The following is a 26,299-nucleotide window of genomic DNA, read 5'->3' on the forward strand; positions in this document are numbered from 1 at the left end:
ACAGTGGGAGGCCCTCCCAGAGGACAGCCTAGAGGAGCCAGGACTAAGCACACTGGCCAAGAGAAACAGCTTCAAATGATGACCCCTTGAAGGAACCATGAATTTCTTTAATCAACTGATTTCCTCTGGTGTCTAAAACGCCTCATTTAACAAGGCTTGTTCTGGGCTGAAATTGAATAGATGTAATTGACAAATGCTTGAATTTGGGGTCCACTGGGGGTAGGGAGGGAGAAACTTCTCTGTCGGCTTTTCCAGAGCAATTACAGGAAGGGAGGAGAGGGTAGATACTAGGAAGAGTTCTTGCAATTTGGATGGAGGTCCTGACTTCCCTCCTGACCTCCCCACCCCCACCCCAGCCAGCACACACTCTGAGACAATGGCCAGATCTGGTTTGCTTTCTCCTCAGAGAGGGCCTAGGGCCACAGATGAAGCAGCTGTGAAGCAAGCAGGCTGTAATCAGCTTTAACTGGCTCTCGGCCCACAGAGAGTACAGACTCCTACAGTCCCAGGTGGGGCTGCCAGCCCCGGGATGGGGAGGGGTCTCCAGGGCTTCTGTCCCAAGCCATCTTCCTTACCCAGGATCTAAATGACAAACTTAACACTACAGGTCTCACGAATCTCAATCTACACATAGAAAAGGATGTTATTGCGCTCTGGATCACGGCTTCGGCTACATGTCACGTGTCACCCCCAGGATGATTTATAAGGACAGTAAATCAATGAGACAGTGAACGGAAAAGTTAAAACGCAACTCAAAATGGGTTTTTCGGGTGAGTCAATGCTACAAGATTGCTAGTTAAGTACAGTATCCCTTCTCTCAACCTGGGTGTGATTCTTTTTCCTTCCCAGTGCCTCGTGGCTCGGACACTACGTGGAGAGTTGGGGGGGGGGGCACTGAGTACACAGGTGACCAAAGATAGAGGATCTCTGTGCGGTTGGGCTGTCCGGGTGAGACAAGACAACTGACCTTCCCCCATGGCCCCAGGCGTCTATTGTCATAAGATATGGACTACATGAGATTAGAGTCACCATATCAATACCACAAAAAAAGGGAAAGAAGAGGAGGGCGAGAGGGGTGGGGGTGGGGTAGGAAAGGCAAAGAAAAGGCATTCACTCGACTCTTACAATGGGAGGTGGGGGTGGTGGGCGGGCGAGGTTGGCGAGATTGAGGACAGAAAAGCAAGGAGCCTCTAAACAGCGGGGTACAACAATAAATGGGAAAACAGCAAGAGAAAAAGCACACTAGGTTAATATAGGAAAACTAGTTCTTTATTGAGATCTTATATTAGTATTAGTGGATCCTGTGTGTAACAATGTTATCATGCACACGATACAAAAAAAAAAAAAAAAAAAAAAGAAAAAAAAAAAAAAAAAAAAAAAGGCTGGGCCCACCATGCTTCGGAAGGGGAACGGAACAAAAGCAGGCGTACAATGAGCAGATGGCCCGGGCTACACGACCACAGTGCGGTTCAGCAGGGTAACATCTCTAACCGAGCGCTGTACATTGTCAACTGGGGGATGTAAAAAAATATACAGATCATGCTTTAGTTTTAGTACAAGAAAAGGTGAAAAGATACACAACCGAGAGGGTATTTGATACATAAAAATTACCCACAAAATAAGAACAGGAAGTAATTCAGCACAGCAGAACACGCTACCCCTGTTTAATGGAAAACCATTTTGCTGAGGTTTTTTTGTTTTGTTTTGTTTTTGTTCTATTTTTTCATTTTTTTTTTTTCTTTTCAGATTGCCAAATGGCATTCTGAGGCAGCTACTTGGGACTCTTGGAAGGGCCCTCAAAGTAGGCACCTTATTCTTTCATGATCGTTGCTGTTTTGTTTCTGTTTTTTCAAGCAGGTCTGGCTGGCCAGGCAAGCAGAAGGGAGCCCTGAGGGAGCCAGGGCAGATGTCCAGAGATGCTCTTGACATTGTACAATTAAACAATTAGGACCTATGGCCACGGTGGCTCCCCATAAGCCAGGGACCTCAGTGCACCAATTTTTCAGAAGCTGAAATAGCAGCAACTGTCATTTCATTATGGATTTTCTTTTTAATATATATTTAATAAATTTTGCCTCCAACTAAATGGTCTGCCTGGGTGCTACCAGGAGACCAGCTGATGGTCACCCAGACATGTGGGAAATGGGCTGCTACAGCCCCCCAAGCCAAGGCAAAAGGACTCCACTTAACAGGGATTTACAGTGCAATGTACTCAGCTAAACATGATGAAGATACACAAATGGTTATTTCTCTGTAGCTATTCTGAAATGGCCTACATCCTACACTACTACAATGGAAACTAAAAGAACAGGTTTTAAGCTAGCAGACTATATAATAGCTTTACAAGAAAATCATGGTTTAGGACCTCTGAGGTAAGCGTTAGTATCCTCTATCGGAAGGTCATGAGTTCCTCAGCACACATTGTGCTAAATTTCACCCACAGCCCAACTCACCCCGCAGACCCTATAAATTCCTGTGGGCGGCGTTTATTGCAAAAGTTTGCCACTGCAATTCTGCCCAGCAGAGTTGGTTTTGTTGGATTTTTGGTGGTGGATGGGAGGAGGGTTATTAAAAATAAAATTTAAAGGCAGCTGAACAATTTGAATTTCAAAACATGGAACCAGCAAGCTGCAATGGTATTTAGGGATCGGTGGTATTAATGAGAATGATAATGATTTAATCAGGATAATTATACTTTCAGGCTCAACATCCTTCTTAATCATTTTTGAATTTCTGCCTAGTGTCATGTTCCACACCCGTTTTTTTAAAGAGGAAATGCCAAGTAATAAGAAATAATTGTGTACTGGGAAGGGGGTGGCATTTCCTGATCTAGTTCGACCTCCCTCCCCTCTTACCCACCCCCAAGCTGGCCCAAGATAGGGGATACTGCCGCTTAAGTAGCAATGCCTTCCTCGGATGGAGACAGGAAATGGTTAAGAGGGGTGTCACAATACAGCTAAATGCGGAGGCAGAAGGGTCACAGCGCACACAGCAGCGAGTTGACCATTCACTGAGCTACACAATGAAGAAAAAAAAAAGATTTGATAAATGCAGAATGCCATCACTCTATCATCACACAAAAAACTGCAGTCCCAACAGGCCGAAAGGGCCAACCTTGCCTTTAGGGTTCTGGGGAGAGGCGCGGGGTTGGGGACAGTTTGGCTGAAGGAGGGAGGGCTGGGCTTCCCTGGCCTGGTGCAGTCTGGCCCCTGGGGCTCACTAAAGGTCTGGCCCTACGACCCCACCCCACCCCCATCCCTGCTCTGACTCGGAGGACCAGCCCGGTCGGCCAAAGGGAAGACCTCATTCTTGTAAGGGCGGGGGCTGGGGGGGGAGGGGGAGGTTAGCCAGTAGGAATTTAGGCAGCCGTGGAGTGGGAGAGAAGAAACATTTCCAAGAGAAATGTGAGTCCAGAGGCAGAATACAAAAAGAAAAAAAATGAATTGAAATGTATCTCAGATTTGCTTTGGGAAGTGGGAATCTTTGATTAAAAGAAAATGGAAGATGTGGGGTTGGGGGAGAAAGGGGGAAAACCAAGCTATTGTTGCAGGGGAATGTAAGGAAAAGGGGGTGTGAGGTAGGGGGACCATGCAAACACACCCCATATACCACAGTTAAAAACAAAGACAGCGCCAGCCTGCTGCTTGGTCAACCCTTGCCCCAGGCAAAGGCCTGGCGTAGGGGCAGCATCCCACCTCGTTCTCACGCACAGCTCAACAACACCCAAGGAACAGACAACCCGCTCCAGACCGGCCCAGGGGTTCAAGGCAGCGCACGTCTGATTTCCGAAGCGCGTAAGCACCCGTTCACACACACACACACACACACACACACACACACACACACACACGCTCGCACGCACACGCGCACACAAGCGTTTTGAACCTATAAATGCAACTGTCATACAAAGACAGTTGCAGAGAGGGAGGTGTGCAGGACCACAGAATAAGGGCAATAAAACAAAAAGGATTAAATGAGAGAAGAGGAAGGGACAAGAACGTACAAGTGCTCAAGAGAGGGAAAGGATTGGAGCATGGGATGGGTTGCTATCAGAGCCCAGCTCACTTCATCGGCCTTAAGGCCCCGAAAAATGAAAAAATACAAAACAGAACAAAATACAATATGCCTTTAAAAAGAAAAGGCAAATCACAGAAAATCAAACATATTCATTCTCTCTCTCTCTCTCTCTCTCTCTCTCTCTCTCTCACACACACACACACACACACACACACAGCACGGCATGCATCTCTCCCCTTCTTTCGGTCACACGGGGCTAGGTCGGGGAAGGGGCTGTGATTTGGAGGAACCACGTCCGCCGCAAATAATAATAATTAAAAAATATGGGGCTGGGGAGGAAGGGACCCAAATTCACCAAACCCTAACTTCACTACAAAAGCTCCCGCGAGGGTGCCACCCCACACTCGGGGGTCTCCCCAGAAAGGGGTGGGGAGCAGCACCACTCGCCTCGCCCCGCGGCTGTGCCTGCGCCCCCGCCCGCCCGCCGCGCCCGCCCTCGCCCCCGCCCCCGCCCCCGCCCAGTGCCTGCGGCGATCCGCGCTCGGAAAGAAGCAGACCCCGAAAGGAAAAAGCGATACCTCTGTTTCGCACAGAGCCAAACACTGGAAGCACGAGATAGCCGACGTGGACCAGGACCATCCTGGCTCCTCGCGCAGCGGCGGCGGCTGCGCGCGGGCCCTTTGTGGCGCGGCTCCGGGGCGCGGGCGGCGGGGCTGCGGGAGCCGCCGGGGCGGGAGGCGGAGCGCGGGGCGCAGGCGGCGGGGCGGCGGCTGGCGGGGAGACAGATGGCCCATGGAAAGGCTCCCTTCCCGGCCCCTCTCGACATTCAAAGGCGCTGGGGCCGCAGCTGCCGCCACACAAAGGCGCGCGCAGCCAATGGGAGCGGAGCGCAGCGCGGCGCGGCCTCGCCGGAACCGCGGGGGACAGCGGGGACCGCGGGCGCGCGGGGCGGGGGAGGAGGTGACGGCTGGAGGAGCGGGCGGCCAATCGCGGGGCCCGCTGCGGTGCGGGAGGGGGCGGGGAGGAGGGGGGACGCGGGGCGCGTGAAACCTGGCGCGGTCCTCCGGCCGCAGCACGCAGCGCCCTGCACACACACGCGGGCGGCGTGCACACGGAGCGTGCACACGACGGGAGACGTGCTCCCGGACATGTGGAGGTGCGCTCGCCAGCGCAGACAGGCAGCGAGTGCACACGACCCAAAGGTCCCTGGGCACCGCACGCAGGTCACTCGGGGACGTGCGCACAGAGGCTGGCGCACGTGCAAGCCTGACTGCAGGCGCAAGTGAAGCTGGAAAGCCAGCAAGCAGCCGCAAATAGGACCTAGGCACTGCCGCACAGACTTGCACACAACAACGGAACAAATGCCTTGTTAAAGCAGGACGTTTGCCCAAAGATACACAGAAGGGGACACACAATGCAGACGCAGGTAAGACCACACATGCCAAGCTCTCTGCCTGACACATTGTGGTCTTATTCTTGCAGAGCACAAAGCTCCCCCAGAATCTGCTCAATTGGAAATGACACATTCCCTGAGCTGTGCACACGTCAGCGCAGCGATGCACTGTCCAAAAACCCAAGTCCCCATCTCCACCGTCACCTGCTCTGACACTGGCCCGGCCCAGCCATTTCACAGGCACGCCCACTTCCGCGTTCATAGGCAAATAGGTGACTTGAGGGTTTTTGCAGACTCGCACCCACGTGAAAGTCCAGCTTCCGTGTCAGGAGTGACCCTTGATCAATCAACTCGATACTTAACAGAAAGCGAAGCACCTCCGAAAACTGTTCTCAGACAACCAAGACTACCTTTCAGGCACATGCAGCCGACTTAGTATGAAGACACTCTGAGAGACCGCTTACAGTCCGTACCAAGGCCAGAGATCACTCTGCCACCCACCTGCTGGCACGACAGGCTGTTTCCTATACCAGGCTTCTCTTCGAAACCTAGTGGCCCGTTTAATCAATGAATCTAGTATGGACTAGCTGGAAAAATCATATATGAAGGAATCTAACAGCGCTCAGCACATATGTTTATGCCAATGTTTTTCAACCTGTGGGTCGTGACCCCTCTTACAAGGGTTACCTGGGACTGTCAGAAAACACATATATTCACATCACAATCCATAACAGTAGCAACATTACAGTTACGAAGTAGCAACAAATATAATTTTATGATTGCAAGTCACCATACCATGAGCTATAGTCAAGGGTCGGAAATGACAGGAAGGTTGAGAACCTCTGACATATGCTATGCTTCAATCAAGGCCCTGGGAGGTTTGGTAGCTTGAGAACCCAAAGTCCAGGATACATCAGTGGTGCAAAAACCTCACTGAACCTCATAAAGCAGGCTTGTACCACTGGGTGCTTGCTCTGAAAGAGGAGAGGAGCAGAAGCAAGGGGGAACCGTTAAAAGGAGTCCAGGAAAATATCCTCTGACACTTTAAGATTGGCTGGCCCCATCGAACTCAGAGACGAAGGCAACCAAGAGGAGCCTACCCACAGCCCCGAGCCTGGCCGTCAGGTAACTATCTCCAGCGGGCTAGCAGCTCTTTCCCATGTTCGTTATCTATTAAGCATGCCGCCGTCACCAAAAACGTCCAAGAACAAAGATGTTAGCCAACACCTAACTACTAGAATTTCCTCCTGTCATCTTCCAGGCACTGCCAGCCATGTGCATATATTATCAGGGTCATCAGAATCATCTACGTATTTTTTACATTTGACACGTGGCCCATTTCCCTGCCCTTTAGTTGTCCAGCTAGTCATAACAATCATTAGAGAGGTTTCATCTAATAACTGATGGAAACAGATGCAGCCAAACATTAGGCAGAGCTTGGGGAATCCTAAGTAAGAGGGGGAGGAAGAAGCCAGAGCCTTCAAGGATGCCATGAGAAAACCCACGGAATCTGGGCTCATAGGGGCTCACAAAGACTGAACTGACAATCAAGGAGACTGCATGGGTCTGGCCTAAGTAGCCTCTCCGCATATATATGCTACAGTTGTATAGCTTGGTCTTCTTGGAAGTGAGGCTGTCCTTGACTCTTCTGCCTGCCTTTGGGACCCTTTTCCTCATAGTGCATTGCCTGGTCCAGCCCTATTGTGAAGAGAGGTGCCTAGTCTTATTGCAACTTGATTTTCCATGTTTGGATGATACCCCTGGGAGGGAGGCGTGTTGTTTTCTGAAAGGAAAAGAGGAATGGATGGGGAGAAGAGGAGGGAAGGGGAAGAGGAAGGGAAGAGGGAGGGAAAACTGCAGTTGAAGAGGAATGAATGTGGTGGGGAAAGGGGGAGGGGAAGGGAAAAGGGTAGAAAAACTGCAATTGGGATGTAGCATATGAGAAAAGAATAATTTTTTTTTAAAAAAAGAGTATGACAATCAAGTTATATAAAATTAAAAGAAATAGTCCAGCTAGTGAGCGTACTGTGAAATTACTTAGTCATAAGTTACTCTAGGCTTCCGATTTGTTCCCCCGGTTTTCTATTATCACAGAACATGGCCCCCTGCATTGGTCACACTATAAGCTTAGAGTAAACTTCTGGGTCCGCATTCCTTAGTCAAAAATGTAAATTTTTATGGATCTTGCCACATACTGCCTTCTGAAAAACATTAAACCCATCTGTTAGTGCTACAACAATATATATTATGTTCACTCCAATGGCAGGTTTCTAGCCTTAGGTAGTCATTCTTCTCTTAAACGCACATTCTATTACAGCAGTTCACAAGGACTTATTATTACTCCATCTTGGCATCAGCGTGGGAGGGCACAAACTTGGAGATCAGGTTGCCTGGCTTCCTGCCCTGGCTCTGGCACTGAATAGTTTGGGCAAATGTATCCAACTCTCTAGGTCTTGGTTTCCACATCCGGAAAATGGCTGTCATGCAGCAGCTTTGCCCCTGGCATTAATAGCGCAGGTCAAAGCTGGTAGAGTACACGGAGCAGGACCTGACGGAGCTGGCTCAATCTTTTTCTCCAATCTGTCCGTGTCTCCTGGCCCATCCCCTTTTCCTTCCAGTGACTATTATGATTGCCTATTTAATGCATCCAGTGTAGCTACAAGACAGAACCCCCAGTCCAGCAGACAAAAGCAATCAACATAGATAGGGCAGCAATCATGAACCCACCTAATAATTATATATACTTTGTATTCACACATCAAAGACACCTAAGAGACAGATGCCCCTGCTCCATTATACCAACACTTAACCATAGGCACGTGCCTTTGGTTAAGAAGAAACTATGTGGAGTAGAAGGGAGAGTTTTATTTTTAATGAAACCTTGACCCAGTACCTAATGATCCTCAGCCTCAACATGCCCATCTGTCTAATGGGTATAATATCCCCTACCATGTCTATGTTACCATGGGCTTATCATGAGGGGGAAAAAATGAGAAAATAGCTGTTGTGTCAATAAATAAGACAGAAATATAAAAGTGTAAGTGCAGTAGTGGCTTCAAGAATGAAACATGGCTGCTATCTGGCCCATGTATGATTCCTAGATAAGGAAACATGCTCAAAGACGGAGCCAGGTCATCACCATTCCTGGCTGAGTTAGAACTAGAACCCAGAACTCCTTAGGTATAGCCTAGTGACCCTCCCCTCCCGCTCTCTTTTAAACCCTTAATGTAGGGATAACTCTTCTCAACTCTTCCTTCCATTATTTAAGATCTATTAAAAGTACAATAAAGCAGATTTCTTAGATGAAAAGAATATGCAGAAATTTTCTGTTCCTTGGGGAAAGGTGGGGATTTCTTCACATGTTCTTTCTGCCCATTGCCCCAAATCAACACACAGTTTGTTTACAGGCTTGGCATGGGAGTCTCAAAAGGTATGTACACAGTGAAGGTCCATTGGACTCCTGACCTGAAATGGAAAAGCATGCATGACCCCTCAGAAGTAACAATGTTGGGGCTGTGGCTACAGCCCAGAGGTAAAGCCCTAGTCTGAAGAGTGTGGTCCTAAAGCCAGCTCACAAGACAATAAGAACAAATAAACAAGGGATGGAGAGATGGCTCAGGCTAAGAGCATGCGCTCTTCCAGAGGACCTGGGTTTGATTCCCAGCACTCACATGCCGTGACAGTTCACAACCTTCTACAATTTGAGATCCGATGCCCTCTTCTGGCCTGATGCATGGATGCACAGACATGCGTGCAACCAAAAGACCCAAATACACGATAGATAGATAGATAGATAGATAGATAGATAGATAGATAGATAGATAGATAGACAGACAGACAGATAAACAGACAGATTGAATTTTAAAAACCAAAAGGAAAGATTGAGCTTATCTTTGGTCCCAGATCCACACTTTGAGTCCTCTTTCTGGCTCTGTTGTAACCACCCACAGAAAAAAGGTCTACAGCTCAACATGTGTCTAGAGCCCAGAACATCTGTTTTGAGAACAACCTCAAAACCGGTTTGGATACAAAGTATTCTCAATGGCTTATATGTTGAGGCTTGGTCTTCAGCTGGTGGCCTACTGAGAGGTAATTGAATTATAAGGGCACTCCCCTAATCAATAGATTAATCCATAGCCATGTGGAGTATTGAGAGGTGGATCCTCTGTTCAGTGGGGTGGGGCCTCAGGGAGGAAGTCTGTTCCGAGGGGTGTGGCCTCAGTGAGGAAGTCTGTTCCGAGGGGTGGACCTTGTCCCTGGTTGCTTCGTCTCTTTTTGCTTTCCGGATACTGTGAGGTGACCATCTCTACTCTCTTACTACACACTCATTACCATAATGTTCTGACGCACCCTGGCCCTTAAGCAATGGAGCCTGCTGGTCACACACTGAAACCCCTGAGTCGAGAAGCCAGAATTGCTCTAAGGTTCTCAAGTATTTTTTCATAGCAATGCGAAACTAGCACAAAACGCAGCACTGTTCCAAGCTATGAACAACCATCGCCTTTGAATCAACAGATGAAAACCATGTACCACAGTAGTCATGTAGATAAAATAATGACCAAGCCTAAAGATAAAATTCCCGCTCATCCCCATGCTGAGCTGATATCAAAATCTATAGGAAACAGTCATGCTTCTCCCAGTGAAAACTCCCCATGCAAATGGCGCCTGTGATGTTTTGTATAAGCTCAGCCCGGGGAGTGGCCCTATTAGAAGGTATGCCCCTGTTGGAATAGGTGTGTCGCTGTGGGTGTGAGAGTCTTAAAGACCCTCATCCTAGCTGCCTGGAAGCCAGTATTCGGCTAGCAGCCTTCAGATGAAGATGAAGAACTCTCAGCTCCTCCTGCACCATGCCTGCCTGGATGCTGCCGTGTTCCCACCTGATGATAATGGACTGAACCTCTGAAGCTGTAAGCCAGCCCCAATTGAATGTCCTTTATAAGAGTTGCCTTGGAGCAGGGCAGTGGTGGCACACGCCTTTAATCCCAGCACTTGGGAGGCAGAGGCAGGCGGATTTCTGAGTTCAAAGCCAGCCTGGTCTACAAGTGAGTTCCAGGACAGCCACAGCTACACAGAGAAACCCTGTCTCGAAAAAAAAAACAACAAAACAAAACAAAGAGTTGCCTTGGTCAAGGTGTCTGTTCACAGCAGTAAAACCCCAACTATGACAGCACAGTAGCTCTGTGTTGAGTGTGATTGGGATTCTAGATGCAGTCTGTCGCAGAAAGAGGCTCAGCTCCTGAGGGTCAGGCCATAAACACGCAAAAAAAAAAAAAAAAAAAGAAAAAGAAAAAAAAGGATCAATTCAAGAAGAGCCTCCCACACCATTCAGGATGAGTATGAGGTGGACTGGAGTAATAAAGAAATTCTTCTTAATGGGTTGGACTGAGATGAAGACCCTCAAGTTTGGACCCATCTGGAACAAAGATAAAATTCCTGCTCACACCCATGTTGTGCTATACAAAAACAGGCATGCTTCTCCCAGTGAGAACTCCCCTGGACAATGGTTCTCCCAGTGAGAACTCCCCTGCCTGTGATGGTTTGTAGATGCTCAGCCCAGGGAGTGGCCCTATTAGAAGGTGTGGCTCTGTTAGAGTAGGTGTCACCCTGTTGGAGTAGGTGTGTCTCATTGAGAAACTAGGTTTGGCACTGGAGGTGAGGCCCAGAAGTCAAGTCAAAGAATGAAAAAAAAAAAAAAAAAAAAAGGTGCTAGAGAGAGGGGAAGGAGGGGAAGGAGGGGAAGGTGGGGAAGGTGGGGAAAAGGGTATAACCTGCAAGCACTGAGATAAGGCCCACCATTGGAACTCCATGTTCTCAGGCTGAATTGATAACCTGGGCTGAGTGTGGATAGGAATAGAGGAGGCTGGACGGCTGGACTTCCCGTGCAGCCTCTGAGCAGAGCCTGGACGCCACCGAGGCTCAGATTGAAAGAGATAGTTCAGTTCTAGCCAAGTCCCGGGGTCTACAGTGCCCTTCCCCAGTGCCACAGGGAAATGATCCTGGCTGCCCAGCTGAAACATTGAAGATCTTCAAGCCCCTAGCAGTGAAGTGGGGTAAGACAATGAAATAGAGAAAAAAGGATGCGGGCAGGGATGCTGTGAGAGTTTCCCCCAGGATTGCGCTCACTTCGGAGAGATGCAAAGAACTGTTTGAATAAAGGGAAAGAGCCAGGCAGGAATCTGACCTCCCCTATCCAAACTGTGCGACATTGAGGTATGTATTTAACAGGGTGTTTCTATTTAGAGAAAGACTGGGTAGACAATGAAGAAGAATCTATACTGAGAGTATGAGGCACATGACACCATACATCTAGGCACTTACCTCCAATAACTGCCATTAGCAGCTAAAGAGGGGATGGGACGTGACATTTGTGTCACCTGTGTAGCTTAGGGCACACCAACACCTTAGTCTTTCCAAAAAGTGGCACCTGAACCAGATCAAAGCTTCCAGGGAATGCCCCTTAATCAGAAAGGGAAACGGAGTGAAAATGCTTTGGGGGTACAACCAGCTCCCCTCCATTGCCCAAACAGAGGGGGGCTGGGGGGTCTCTGCAGAGGCATAGAGTTGTGTGTGTCTGGGCTTTTGTGAAATGTAATTGGAACAGACCAACCAGTGTTTAAGGAAATCTGGGAAAGGCAATCGCTGGCCTTTTGGATACTAAGGATTGCTTTGTTTTAGGTGAGAGAGTGGAGTTGTGACAGCGGCTACACAAACAACCTTGCACTTACTTGGTGAAATGAAACCGTCTAGGGCAGTGGCCCCCAACCTCCCCGATGCTGTGACCTTTTAACACAGCTCCTCGTATTGTGATGACCCCCACCATAAAGCTATTTTATTGCTACTTCATAACTGTAATTTTGGTACTGTTGTGAATCATAACGTAAATATTTTCAGAGACAGAGATTTGTCAAAGGCATCTCGACCCGCAGGTTAAGTCACTGATCTAGATGGTTCTTACTGCTCTCCAAAAGGCGGGTACATAAACATAAATAAAACTGTACCCTCGAAGGTAGGCTTTGATTCATAATTGGAAAAGCACGTGAGGGTCCATTATATTGTTTTTCTACATTTGCCTTTGATTTTTTTTTTTCAAAAGTAAAAGAAAGCAAAACAAAATAGCTAGTCCTTGTGACTCTTGCTTCTGGTGGCAGTAGGGTCTGCCCACTGCCATGGTGGCTCTGCCTCTCTAGCTGCTCAGAACATGTCCCCCAATGGTGGCACGGGGACACCTGCAAGCCAGTGGTGATAGCTAATGCAGAGGGCCAACAAAATATGATACTGTGTATGTGTATGTGTGCATGTGCGTGTGCACATGTGCTTGCACGTGTGCACGTGTGTGTGCATGCGTGTGTGTGCGTGTCTGTTTGCGTGTGCCTGTGTGTGTGCGTGTGTGTTTGTGTGTGTGTGCATTCACCTGCTGAGGGACTCGAGGATTTATTTAGCAGGCAGTGAGGAGCAGGAGCGCTGTGAACCCGTGGAGGGTTATGAAGTAACCTATCAATGCACAAAGTAGGCAGGCCAGAGGATCAATTCCAAGGCCTGGACATCAGTTGGGTAGGTTTGAAAGCCAGCTGCTGCGACAGTATGTTGAGTCTGAGCCCGAGTGTAAGGAGGGAACAGAGGACACACCGAACATTCCTAACCAGGGAAAAGAATGTTCTGCGGGAAGCTTTCCTTAAGACACGGTGCCAAACCCATCTGTTCCCAAACCCAGAGCGGCACCATTCAAAGGGCTCAGACTCCGCTCTGAGAGGCAAGCTTTCTTCTCATTAGCCACGTAATGGTTTGACTCTAAACATGCTCTGATCCGTCCTGATCAACCATGAAGAAGATCAAGGAGGTGTTGAGGGACTGCCAGGGGCCCCCTGTACCTGCTGTGCTCTTCTTTGTGTCGAGACAACCTCTTGCTCTTACCTGAGTACAAAGACTACATTTCCCAGACTCCTTTGCAGTCAAGTATGGCTCTTGGCTCACTTCTGACCAATGAGATGCAAAGCAAGGAGTTATTCCCTTCTTCTTCGCCTTATCATTTGTACTAACTGGGAGGGGGGTATAAAGGCTGGGCCTGGAGCAGCCATACACAATATAGTGGAAGGGAAAAGCTGGAGGCACATTATCCTGGATAATGAATGATTTCACACCAACCCCAGGACACGACTCCTATGTTTTCTTAAATACAGGAAAGAATTAAACTTCTACCTCATTAAAGCCATAGTTGTTTACAGCTCTCTCATTTTCTCCTGTCGGCAGGTGTCACATCATCCCATAACTGACTTTGCCCCATGTGTGCACTGGACAGAAGTGACATCTCTTGACTGTGACACAAGACCAAATTCAGGCAATGCATGGAAAGAAGTTACCGGGGAACAGAAAACAGAGGCCTTGGCCCAGATTACTAAGGGTATGGAGAATGAGCTAGGAGGTGTGAAAGGCGGTAACGATTTAAAACTTCCTGCCGCTCTCTCGGAGACATTATGACCTCCCCCGCTTGCTTCTTTATTCCCGCAGTACCTCTTACCTTGACCGGTGGGTGGTTGAGGGATAGAAACACATGAGAGACGGCACAGGGTGATTGATGCGCAGATGCGCCATTCTCAGAAGTGCTTCTCACACTGCACTGCCCATGAGAAGCAGGAGAGGGGCTGGCAGATGGCTCCATTGGTAATGTGCTTGCCTTGCGCATATAGGTGTCTGGATTCGGATCCCCAAAACCCATGTAATATGTTTTGTGCCTTGGTCTGAGTTTGTAATCCCTGGTCTGAGAAGGTAAACACAGGTTTGAGCTCACTGGCCATCCAAAGTATCTAAGTACTGAGTTCTGGGTTAAGGGTGAGACCCACTCTCAAAAAGTAAGGTAGAGCACATGTGAGCCTCAAATCTTCTGGAATCCATATGTACATTTAAGCACATCTGCATGTATACATGCACACAAACATACACATGCATACATCTCTCTCTCTCTCTCTCTCTCTCTCTCTCTCTCTCTCTCACACACACACACACACACACACACACACATACACATGCATGCACCCATCAAATGGGGACACTATTTAAAAGAAGCGTCCCAGCCCCCACCCCCACCCCCACAGATGTAGCAGATGTGCAACTTGGCCTTCATTCGGGTCGAGGGGGCTGTCCCTGAATCTGTTGCCTGCCTGTGGATCATGGCTCCCGTTCCCCTAACTAGGCCACATTGTCTGGTCTCAGTGGGAAAGGATATGCCTAGTCCTGCTTGATATGTGGTGGGGAAGAGGTGGGGTGGGGGTGCAGGTGGGGATCCCCTGTCTCGGAGAAAGGGAGAGGGAATAGGGACAGAATCTGTGTGAGGAGGTATTGGAAGGAATGGGGACTGATATTGGAATGCAAAGTGGATAAATAAATTTAAAAAGAAGAAGAAGAAGCACCCCCAGGCCCTAGTCCCTGAGACTCAGGACACCCAGGGTTGGCCCTAGAACCTACACATCTTAACAAGGACCACCTCCGTCATGCAGAGGGTCCCTCTTAGAAAAGCATAGTTCCGTGTTCTAACCTCCAGCTCCAAGTGGGGCTGTCTTGCTTAACTCTGCATCAAACGCCCAGCACTCACAAACACCAGAGTGCTTAGTGCTGGTCTATGGCAATGAGAATCCCTGTGTGACCTTGAGCAGAGTGGCCTGAGGGCGCCTCCGCCTCGAGTGGCTCTGATACCCCAAAGTCTGTGGAGGAAAAAAAAAAAAAAAAAAAGGCAACAGGAAAGAAGGATTTTCTCCTTTTTAAACATCTGAATCTTGCTCCAGCGTTTGGTCCTGCCGTGGTTCAGCCTGCTTTTTCTGTGTTCACACAGCTGTCTGCATGACCCTCGGTAAAAACTATGTGTTACCGAGTCATCTCTTTGGAGACAAGGCCTGAGGTATTGAAAGTCCTCATTAGGGAAGCGTCTCTTTTTTCCTCCTAGTAGATGACGGTGAAGACAGAGACACAAGTGGTCAAATCAGAGAGAATGCAGGGTGCTCAGCGGTAAGTAAGACATCTATGTCACACCCCTTCCCCCTCCATCCCCCAGGCTCAGAAGAGGAGGCAGAAAGATTGAGAAAGCCAGATCACAGGGAGAACTGTCACAAAGCCTTGTCCTCTGGGTGTCACAAGGCTATGGCGCTCGGGAACACAGTGGTTGTAGCTGCCACACATTACCAAACCGAGTAATACCAGGCCAGTCCACATCTCAGCGTGGGTGGGAAGCTCTCCCAACCCCCACCCCTAGGTGAAGGCTATTGCAGTTGGAGGCTGCTGGGAGGGAATTAGTGGCAAAAGACCTTCTCACAAGGCTTCTGGTGACAAAGGGCCTGCTTCCACCTATCAGTCCAGGGGCTCGTGGTGTGCACCAGAGCCTCTGCCTGTGCCAACTCTTAGATTCAATCAAACCTGCAGGCCAGATGCATACTCTGTCACCAAGCTATATCACTAGCCATTTTTAATAGGTACATATGACCCCCCCACACAAGGAGTCTTGGGTTCTTTTAAAAAGAAGATTTTTATTCTTTTTAATTTATGTGTATGAAGAGTTTAGGAGTTTCCTTCAAAGCTTGGTTTATGAGAGGGATTCTCAGCTTTCATTGCTTACTCTGTCAGGGAGAGCCCTAGTGAATCTGGTCAGTTTCAGGGACTTCCTGATGCCATTTGGGGATGTTTACCTTGCTTCTTTGAAGGGTGGAATGTTTGGTGTTAGGTCACTTCTCAAGCCAGGAATCAGATGATTAGGAGGCACCCAGAGATTCCCTGGACACAGACCACAAGGAACATGCAGTCATCTCGAGGCAGGTCACACCTGCGTTACGGTTCTGCCACTCTGGCAGGGATGAAGTGGCCATTGAAGGGACCTGGAGTGAATCCTGTCATGTCACCTTTGTTTCTCATTTGTGCTTGAAGGGAAGTGTTACATATTCTCAACCTGGGCAAATCTGAATCTCACCGAATCTCACTTATTTGCTTGGTCTGTTTGTTAGTTTGTACTGAACGTAGGCAGAACGCAGGTAGTGTAATGTCTCTAATGAATTTGTCTATTTGGGGTCCTGCCGTGTAAGTAGTCATGAAAAATGCATCCTTTTCTGCCTGGTTTACTTAAGGCAATGTCTTCACTGTTCATCCATGTTGAAGCACGTGTCTTACTGTCACACACATACATCCCTTAGTCTGGATGTCATTCCCTTGCACAGGTAGATCATAGTTTGTTTACCCACTCATCTGCTTGTGAAACCCGGGTTGTTCCTCCCTCTCCGCCATTGTCAACAGTGTGTGAGCATGTGAGCCTGACATCAAACTCCCAGGCAAGGTATTTTCGATGTGTATCTAAGAGAAGTGTTTCTGGGTCATATGGTAATTTCGTGTTTAACTTTTCAAAGGAACCTTCAAACTGTTTTCCCCAGTGTTGCTTTTAAATGCTGGGAAAACATCATCGGCTCCACTGTGAGGTCTCTCTGTGCTCTGGGACCTCCTGGTCATCTAAAGAATACAGTCCGTCCCATCAGCCTCTGGTCAGGTAGGTTCTAGTGTCTAGCCACAAGTGCCTTGCAGACAGGGACAGTGCCAGCTCCACCTTCACATTCCCCAGCATCTCCCATCGCCGCACTTGAATGTGGTAGACCCCATAAGTGATTAAGTAAATCTCCTTTGCTAATGACTAGGCAGTCAGTCACTCTCTTAGACTGCTCAGCTAGCTACCCAGTTGGCATGCTGACTGAACAAACATGGCACCTCTCCCTGTTCTCTCTGCTGAATCATGTTCTTTTCCTCTGGCTGGAAATGAGATACGTCCCACAACCTGTCTACCAGGAAGGAATTAAGTGTGTGGCCAGAGATCCAACCCCCGCACTGTCAAGTTGCTATGGAAAAGCCTCTCAGAGCCTTGGATTCTTCCTGTGCACCCCAGCATAGCACTGCTGTGTCCCAGTAGAAGCTGGAGATGAGACTGCAAGGTGAATGCTGAACACAGTGCTTGGATGCCCACATGGTTAGGCTCAATGCATGGGGAGAAAACCTGCCTTGTCTCTTTCTAGTTTCTGCCTCCCACAGCTCGTTAGGTTTTGGATTTCCAATCTAGAACCTAAGTAAGTGTCTGGTATCAGACACACTCAATAAACGCTGCATGAGCCAACTGCTGGGTTGTCCTCCAAAGAGACATAGATTTTATTCCAGGCACTAGAAGACTCTGAGACCAGAAACACAGTCTGGGGGTGCTATTAGTCAGGCTACTATCAACCGTAATATAGTGTATCAACAATTTGTATTGGAGGCTTAAACCACAAATTCATGCTCTGTTGGACATGCCAGTGTGGGAAGAGATAGGGCATGAAGATGGGTTTAGAGGCTCAACAATGTAAAGGTCCTCCATTTGGTTTTGTTGCTGTTGGTTGGTTGGTTGGTTGATTGATTGATTTTCCAGTCTTGTGACCCTAATGTCCTGTACATGGGTTTTCGTTTTCTGGGTTATCGTCATGGTTGTGGAATGATTACACAGCCTCGGGATCACGTCTTTACTTAGTGGTCTCAAAGTCGGAAAGGAAAGGAAAGGAAAGGAAAGGAAAGGAAAGGAAAGGAAAGGAAAGGAAAGGAAAGGAAAGGAAAGGAAAGGAAAGGAAAGGAAAGGAAAGGNAAGGAAAGGAAAGGAAAGGAAAGGAAAGGAAAGGAAAGGAAAGGAAAGGCAAGGCAAGGCAAGGCAAGGCAGTCTCTTTGTCTCTTCCTGTTATTCGAGATGTCATTTTCTTAAAAGTTCTACCACCAACCATCCAGCTCCAGCTCAGATGCCTATCTGATTGGCCAGAAGAGGCTGGCCTAAAGGTGTTAGCCCAGAAGGCCCCAACAAAGCTATCGAGATCACCTTACAGTGAATCACAAGAGTGACATGTCTCCCATTATCCAGGCAACACAGAGGCATGCAGAGGGAGAAAAATGTCTGCCAGTTGCACCTCTTATAGAGGGTTAGTATTCTGAATACATAAAGAGCTAAAAAAAAAAACCTAAACATCAAGAAAACAACTCAATTTTTAAAGGGAATATTAAGCTAAGCAGAGTTCTTGAAAGACAAAGCACAAATGGCCGAGAAACACTTAAATGTTCAACATCCTCAGCCCTCAGGGAATTGCAATTAAAAACTATTTTGAGATTTCATCTCATACCAATTAGGATGACCAACATGAATAAAACGAACAACTGGATGGTCAAGACGCTGGTCAGGGTGCAGGGGAAGAGGTGTACTCATTCAGTGCTGGTGGGAATGTAAATTTGTACTGCCACCATGGAAATCAGTGTGGTGGTTCCTCAGTAAGCCAGAAATACATTTACCTCAAGATCCAGCTATACTATTCTTGGGCATCTACCCAAAGGACTACATCCTACCACAGAGGCACCTGCTCATCCATGCTCACTGCTGCTCCATTCTTAACAGCCAGACGTTGGACACAGCTTATGTGTCATCAACTGATGAATGATGCATGAAAATGTGGTGCATTTACACAATAGAATATTATTCAGCTGTTAAGAAAAATGAAATTAAGCCAGGCACGGTGGTGCATGCCTTTAGTTCAAACACCCAGGAGGCAAAGACAAGCAGATCTTCTAGTTCGAGGCCAGCCCGGTCTACGGAGTAGGTTCCAAAGACATCCAGAGCTACACAGAGAAGCCTTGTCTCAAAAAGCAAACAAAAAAATATTAAATTTGCAGGAAAGTGGGTGGAGCTAGAATGAGGTAACCCACAGACAAAGAGACAAATATTGTATGTTTTCTCTCTAGCCCTCCTTCTCTCTCTGCTTTCCCCCTCTCCATGTGGCCATGGCCAGCCTCTCTCTTTCTACCTTCTCTCCTTCCTACAATAAAGCTCTAAAACCACAGACTGTCTCTGCTCATCAAGGCCCACTGTGCTTGAACGATGGGATAGGCTTTGCCCTAAGGAGCTATGTCTAACCTCCTGCCAGAAGGCCTTCCTGCGCTCCAGCCACGGACCAGACCAAGGACTCTTGCCAGAGTGGGAACCACCCAGCACCCTCTACCCCTCTGCCCTTTCCTCCCTTAGGCCCCAGGGCTGACTGAGCCACCACCACCACCACTCCCCCGAGGCCTCCTTTGTTCTCAGCTCTTCTGCAGTGTCCAGCCGTGTCTGGGATGCCTGAGACTGAGAGCCTGGTACCTGGGACTGCTCCTTGTCCACTCCCTCCACCCCCCACCCCCGCCAAGCTGTGGGTCCAATGGCTTCCCACAGCCAGACACCCATCGGGGCCACATGGAAAGCATGTGGCTGTCCTCCTGCATCCGCCCGCCCAGAGCACCGGAACTCTGGCGGGATGCGGGTTTTCTCCCACTCCCTTTATTGCCCCACGCCCACTGCCCAACAGTGATGTGGTGATGTAAAAGAGAAACTGGAGTGGGGGAGTAAGTGGGGAGGGGAATGGTAGGGAACAGGAAAGGATGGGATGCAGAGAGGGACAAGGGTCTTAGGGTTACCATTGCTGTGATGAAACACGACCACTAAAAGCATCATGGGGAGGAAAGGGTTATTTCACGCATACAGTCAGGTGACAGTCCATCACTGAGGAAAGTCACAGAAGGAACTAAGACAGGAACCTGGAGGCAGGAACTGATGCAGAGGCCATGGATGGAGGGATGCTGCTTACTGGCTTGCTTCTCATAGCTTGCTCAGTCTGTTTATTTATAGAACCCAGGACCTCCAGCCTAGGGATGGCCCCCACTCACAATGGACTGGGCCCTCCCCCATCAGTCACTAATTAAGAAAATGCCCTACAAGCTTGTTGTCTTCAGCCCAATCTCACAAAGACATTTTCTCAATTGTCTTCTGTGATGACTCTAGCTTGTATCAAGATAAGGCTATCCTGCACAACTAACACTAGAGGTCATTTGGAAAACCATATGGAAACTCAGATGCTTCCAAAATACACACATAATTGAAAGGACTCTAAACAGAAGCACCAAGTAATAGCGGTGACAACCCCCCAATTAGGCATCTTATGCCGCCAAGTAAAACCTTCAATACCAGGAATGCATTACATCTTGTTGGGTAGTTGACCGAAGGAGTCCCGTGGGGTGCTCGTAAACATCCCAGACTGTTTATAAAGCTACTGGTTGCTCGCCACAGCCTGGTGATAAGGCCCTGTTGTGGAAGAGAACACATGTGTGCCATTGAACAGGAGAAAGTTGAGCTGGTGACTCACTGGAAGCTTCCCTCTACTGACTAACATCATGGTACCACTGGAAGGTACTCTTCATACTATGAGAGGAAAAGGGTAATCATCAATACCACCCAGCTACGAACCCCGAAACCCGAAACAGGCGATTTACCTGCACGATGTATTGTGCAATCTTCACACAAATGTTATGAAAGTAACCAACCACTTCATATGTGTATATATATATATATATATATATATATATATATAAATTATGTATATTATAAATAATATATTATATAAACTATATATAATATTATATGTTATATATATATATATATATATATTTCTTTTATGTATATGAGTACACTGTTGCTGTCTTCAGACACACCAGAAGAAGGCATTGAATCCTTTAAAGATGTTTGTGAGCCACCGTGTGGTTGCTGGGAATCAAACTCAGGATCTCTGGAAGAGCAATCAATGCTTTTAACCACTGAGCCATCTCTCCAGTCCCCTACCAACCACTTTTTTTTAAAAATTGGATTTAAGATCTACTTCATGAGTAGAACCCATACCTGACACTGCTAAAGTAGTGGAGATTCTGAGACCAGATAGGTCACGGGCCCAATTCTATGGTTCTGCTAAAGGAACGTAGCCCTAAAAATGACTCCTGATGATATAATGATATACCCATAGATCAGAGCCTCAACCCACAGCAGAGAAGCAGGAGATGGGAATTAACACAAAGACCCACAGCCGGACAGTGTGCAGAGAGCTTTAGGACACTCAGTCCTAAATGGGATGCTTTCATTAAGCTCCACCCCCTCAAGGCTGGGGGGTGGTATGCAGAAGAGGAGATAGAAATGTTGGAAGAACCAGAGGGGATGGACGACACCACAGACACAACAGGACTGATGTACATATAGACTCACGAAGACCAGCAGCTCACACAAGACTGACACGTGTTCCAGCCAGACAGGGTATCAGCCCTGGGATGGGGAGTAGACATGGGTGCTCACCCCTAACCAAGAAGCTATCTGCAATTGATAACCACTGGAAAGGGGAAAATCTGTTTTCTCCAAGGGAGTGTCCTGAGTATCCATATCCCTGCGCAGGCCCCAGGCCCAGGAGTAAGTTGGCCAACACAAAAGGAACACAATGGTTTCTTTGTAAACTTTATGATTCACTTTGGGTTTTTTTGTTTTGTTTTTGACATTTTTTTTGCCTTATTGGTCTTTTTTTTTAATGTGTTTGTGTGGATATGTACACGTGTGTATATGTACATGTGTGTCAAGATCAAAGTTTATTAGACACCTTCTTCAATGTCTCTCCTTTTTTAAGATTTATTTATTTATTTATTTTATCTATATGAGTACACTGTAGTGTACAGATGGTTGTGAGCCACCATGTGGTTTCTGGGAATTGAACTCAGGGCCTCTGATTGCTCCAGCCCCTCTTGCTCCGGCCCAAAGATTTATTTATTATTATATGTAAGTTCACTGTAGCTGTCTTCCAACACATCAGAAGAGGGCGTCAGATCTCATTACGGATGGTTACGAGCCACCATATGGTTGCTGGGAATTGAACTCAGGACCTCTGGAACAACATTCAGTACTCTTAACCGCTGAGCCATCACTCTAGGCCCTGAAAGTAATTTTTAAGTTAAAAAATAGCCTTTAGTCCCAGAGCTCAGGAGGCAGAGGCAGTCAGATATCTGGGTTTGGGGCCAGCCTGGTCTACAGAACAAGTTCCAGGAATCTAGGGCTACACAGAGAAACCATGTCTTGAAAACCAAGAAACAAAAACACCCACCATTAAAAGAATGATGTGTCTTGCTGAGCTAGTCGGCATGTTCAGGCCCATTTTGTTCCCCTCCTATCGCTACCTTAACCGTGAGCAGATGGGCAAGAGGCTGTACTGAGGAAGATGGAGTCCAAACATCCTGGAGGCAGTCGACACTGCACAGGAAGAGGAAGACAACATTTTATAGCTCATCAGTGCCTTCAGGGAAATGGGAGAAGATATTCGACAGCAAGAACACCCAGAGGGGTCTGGAGAGATGGCTCAGGGGTTAAGAGCACTGACTGCTCTTCTGAAGGTCCTGGGATCAATTCCCAGCAACTACATGGTGGCTCACAACCATCTGTGGTAAGATCTGATGCCCTCTTCTGGTGTGTCTGTCTGAAGTCAGCTATAGTGTACCCATATACATAAAATGAAATAAATCTTTAAAAAAAAAAAAAAACACTCATAGAACAGGAATGTCTCTTGGAAGTTAAACCCTAAGAGAGGACATGAAACTTGCTATAGAGCAAAAGAGTTATAAGGTCAACTTAAGGAATCCTCCAGTAAACAACAAAAGAGACCCATCCCGGGAGCACCAGCATCGGCTGTGAGACAGAAACAGGGCAAGGGGGTGGGCTTAGCAGGCAAAAGCATTCGACACCAAGGTTGATAACCTGAGTTCAATTCCCCAGACACCCACACATCATAAACCAGTCTGTTAGCTCTCCTCTGATCTCCACACAAGTGCCATGGTCTATATTTCTCAATTCAGAAAACTGGAGATATGAACCCTTCCTCAGAATAAAAGCAAGAATATTTCAATATTTGGAAAACCTTATAGTACAGAAGTGTTTTGAAAAACACAAAATGTGCCCATCCTCTGGATCTTCTCTTCTGGCCCACACAAATGTCAGGGTAATTTTCCCAGAGTCTCACTAAACTGGTCTTTACCAAAGAAAGAGAAAACAAAGCTCTAGGCTACCTGAAAGAGATGGAGATAAAGGATGAGGCTCTCCCAGTGGCCTGTCATCATCTCCTGTCTAGGAGCTGAGTCTGTTCCCAGCCTCGTGTGGTGCTGTGCGGATTGTGGCTTAGGTTTCTCTAGCAGCAGACACTGTTTCCAATACTCCTGTTTAAGTATGTGTTTCAGAGGTGACCTGCAAGAAGGCAATGCCAAGACAACAGGAGAGAGAGACAGAGAGGATGTGTGTGTGATGGTCTCTCCACTAAAGTATCCAGCACACTTCTCTTTGAGAGTGCAATTTGGTGTGCTTCCCATCCAGGACCATTCTTCTCCATACCATTGAACATGGCTATTGGTCTTGTGCTGACCAATAAGTATTGGATGAGTTCTAGTGCTTGGGCCTGTGACCCCTTGAGATAGCCACATCAGGAACCCTGGCCTCCTGGAGGATCTGATGTCACTTAGAAGAGAACCAAGGTGCCCAGTGAGCTACCAAGGTCTGGATGTGGCCATCCAGGACTTCTGTCCTGGCCAGCTTCCAGGCAAATGAAGCTGCGTGAGTCTAGGCGAAGGCAGCACAAGAGACTCCAGCCAACCCATAGAATCATGAGAAATAAATGATGGTTGCTTAGCAACCACAAAACTTTAGGTTGATTTGTTCCATGGCAATAGATAATTATCATCCAGAGCCAGTTGTCATTAGAAGTAACCGGAGTTCAGCCCTTCTGGGAACTCTGAGACATGGCACGGAACACACCCCAGAGTTGTCTCAACGGAGAGCTTAAGGAGCCACTCATGAACTCTCCACTCATTGTTGGTTGAAAGCCGCTTCTATCAGCTCTCTCACTCTTCCAGTTTGCCCTGTGCACTGGCCAGGGAACTGCTCTGACAGTCAGCCAACACTGGCCTGTGGCAATGGAGGCAAGAGAGCCTGCCCATGGTACTGGTAGAGCTGCTCCAGAGCCTGGGTTTTTGTCTGAAACATCTTTTGTGTCTCAACAAGAGTTGATGCCTGCTCTTACTTCCCACAAACTTGACTGTACTTTTCCCATTCCAGGCCTTCGTGGATCCCAACTCTATAGTGTTTTTTTCTGTCTCACAGTCCAAATGCTGGAGCACATAGGAAAACGGGCTCTGTACACCTGTCTGCCTCCATGCGGGAAGATCTTCAAGCCAAATAGTCTAAGGCGCCCTGCATGTGGGCTGCCTACAATCAGGGACCAGCTTGGGCTAGTCAGGGTTCAGGAACTTCTTACAGGTGAGACATTAAGTGTATGCAGGCATGTGAATGGGTTTTCCGAGGAAGTTGAGAAGAAACATTTCTGTCTGGGTTCATGCCCCTACAACACCTCAGTGTGGGGCTTGGACACTTGTTCCCAGTTCAGGATTTCAGTAACATAGAGTCCTCTGCCCACATTGTATGCATTTGGTGTGTGTACAGGTGTGCATGCTCCCAAATATTTACCCATCTTCCATCCAAGCGATTTCCCACACTCTTGATATCACTTAGAAATGAGACATGCTAGGATGGTTAATTTGGGCTGTCGATTTGATGGGATCTAGAACCACCATTGAGATACACCTTGAGGTGTGTCTGTAATGGAGTTTCTAGATTAGATAAACTGAGATGGGAAGTCTGGCCCTAAATTAAGTAAACGAGCCTTGGGATGGGTTCCTGGACTTACCCAAAGGAAAAAGGCTAGCTGAAGACCAGCCAGCCACCTTTCTTTGCTTCCTGACTGCAGTTGCAATGTGACCAATTTCTACGTGCTTTTGTAACTGTGGCTTCCCTGCCATGAGGAACTGTATCCTCAAACTGTGAAGCAAAATAAATGCTTCTTTAAGTTCCATTTGTCAGGTAACATGTCTTAGCAATGAGGAAAGGAACTAATACATGTGTGTGTGCGTGTGCATGTGCATGTGCATGTGTGTGTATACATATATGCATATGTATATGTATACCTAGAACCAACCTGAAACCTTAAATGCAGTTTCCTACATCCACCCTTCTAAGTTAACATTGCTGTTCACAAGACTACTGCAAGAGTCTCATGGGTTAAATAGAAATTTGTGGACTGGCCTGAAAAAAACAGCCACCATTTATAACTTGGTTTCTATGGGGAAATGCATTCAGAGTTCCAAAAAACTGGCTCACATAGAGATTTCTGGAACACAGCACTGGGAACTGTAGGTGGATTCTCAGTATACCCAATTAACATGGTCACTGTCGCTAGTTAGCGCAGGGCTCTTGTTCCAGACTTGAAAATCTGAGGGATGTTTCGGGGAATCTCGTGAAGTGTATCCCACCCCCTTCCTTCTGGAGCTGAAGGTGACATGGAACTGAGGGGGACACTGGAGAACACCTAGAGCCACACAGTACCCAGGGGAACAAATCTGGCATTATCTGCTTACAGACTTCCGAGGCCAAGATGGTCTCTGCTTCCTAGAGACTGTATAGGACTAGCACACTTCAACCGTTGCTTCATTGAGCTAATTACGCAACTTCCATCCCAACCCCACCCTGATAACACCACGGCAGTTTCAACTCATCCTTCAAACCCTGCTCAGGTACCAAGGTCTTGGAGAAGCTGTCCCCAGTCTCCCACCTTCTTCCACATTAAAATAAGACGGATCTGCAGTGACAGTGAAGAAGCGAAGGTGTTTCAAATGATGGGCACTCCCGGCTGACAGGCCAGAAGTGTTTCTCACCTGCTAAGTTATGGCTCTCAGCTCCTGGCACCTGTCAACTTCCTCTGAGCAGTTGGCAGTCAAGTAGGAAGAAGCACATGGGGTTCTGATCTCGAAAAGGACTTGCCATCCAGCTCCACTCTCTGAGGCTGGCAAGAAATAGAGCGATCATACGCATTGAGCTTTTTTGCCTTATGCCTGGCGTCCTGCTGAGAAATCATGAACTTACTAGCCCTCCTTCTTATGTTTAAATCTACTGCTATTTTCTGCTCTATGAATGTGGGCATTGAAGTGCAGGAC

The 26,299-nt window shown here is 47.6% G+C and overlaps 1 protein-coding gene across 1 annotated transcript in view; it reads right to left on the minus strand.

Annotated features, from left to right (window-relative positions):
• Window positions 1–4,701, minus strand: part of Rnf165 (ring finger protein 165) — a 106,111-nt gene extending 101,410 nt beyond the window's left edge. Inside the window, exon 1 of the mRNA XM_021214501.2 lies at window positions 4,596–4,701. Coding sequence (XP_021070160.1) covers window positions 4,596–4,656 — 61 coding nt within the window. The 5' untranslated portion in view covers window positions 4,657–4,701. The remainder of the gene's footprint in view (window positions 1–4,595) is intronic.
• Between the last annotated feature and the right edge of the window lie 21,598 nt (window positions 4,702–26,299).

Source organism: Mus pahari, chromosome 15 (genome assembly GCF_900095145.1).
Source record: "Mus pahari chromosome 15, PAHARI_EIJ_v1.1, whole genome shotgun sequence".
NCBI classification, from domain to species: domain Eukaryota; kingdom Metazoa; phylum Chordata; class Mammalia; order Rodentia; family Muridae; genus Mus; species Mus pahari.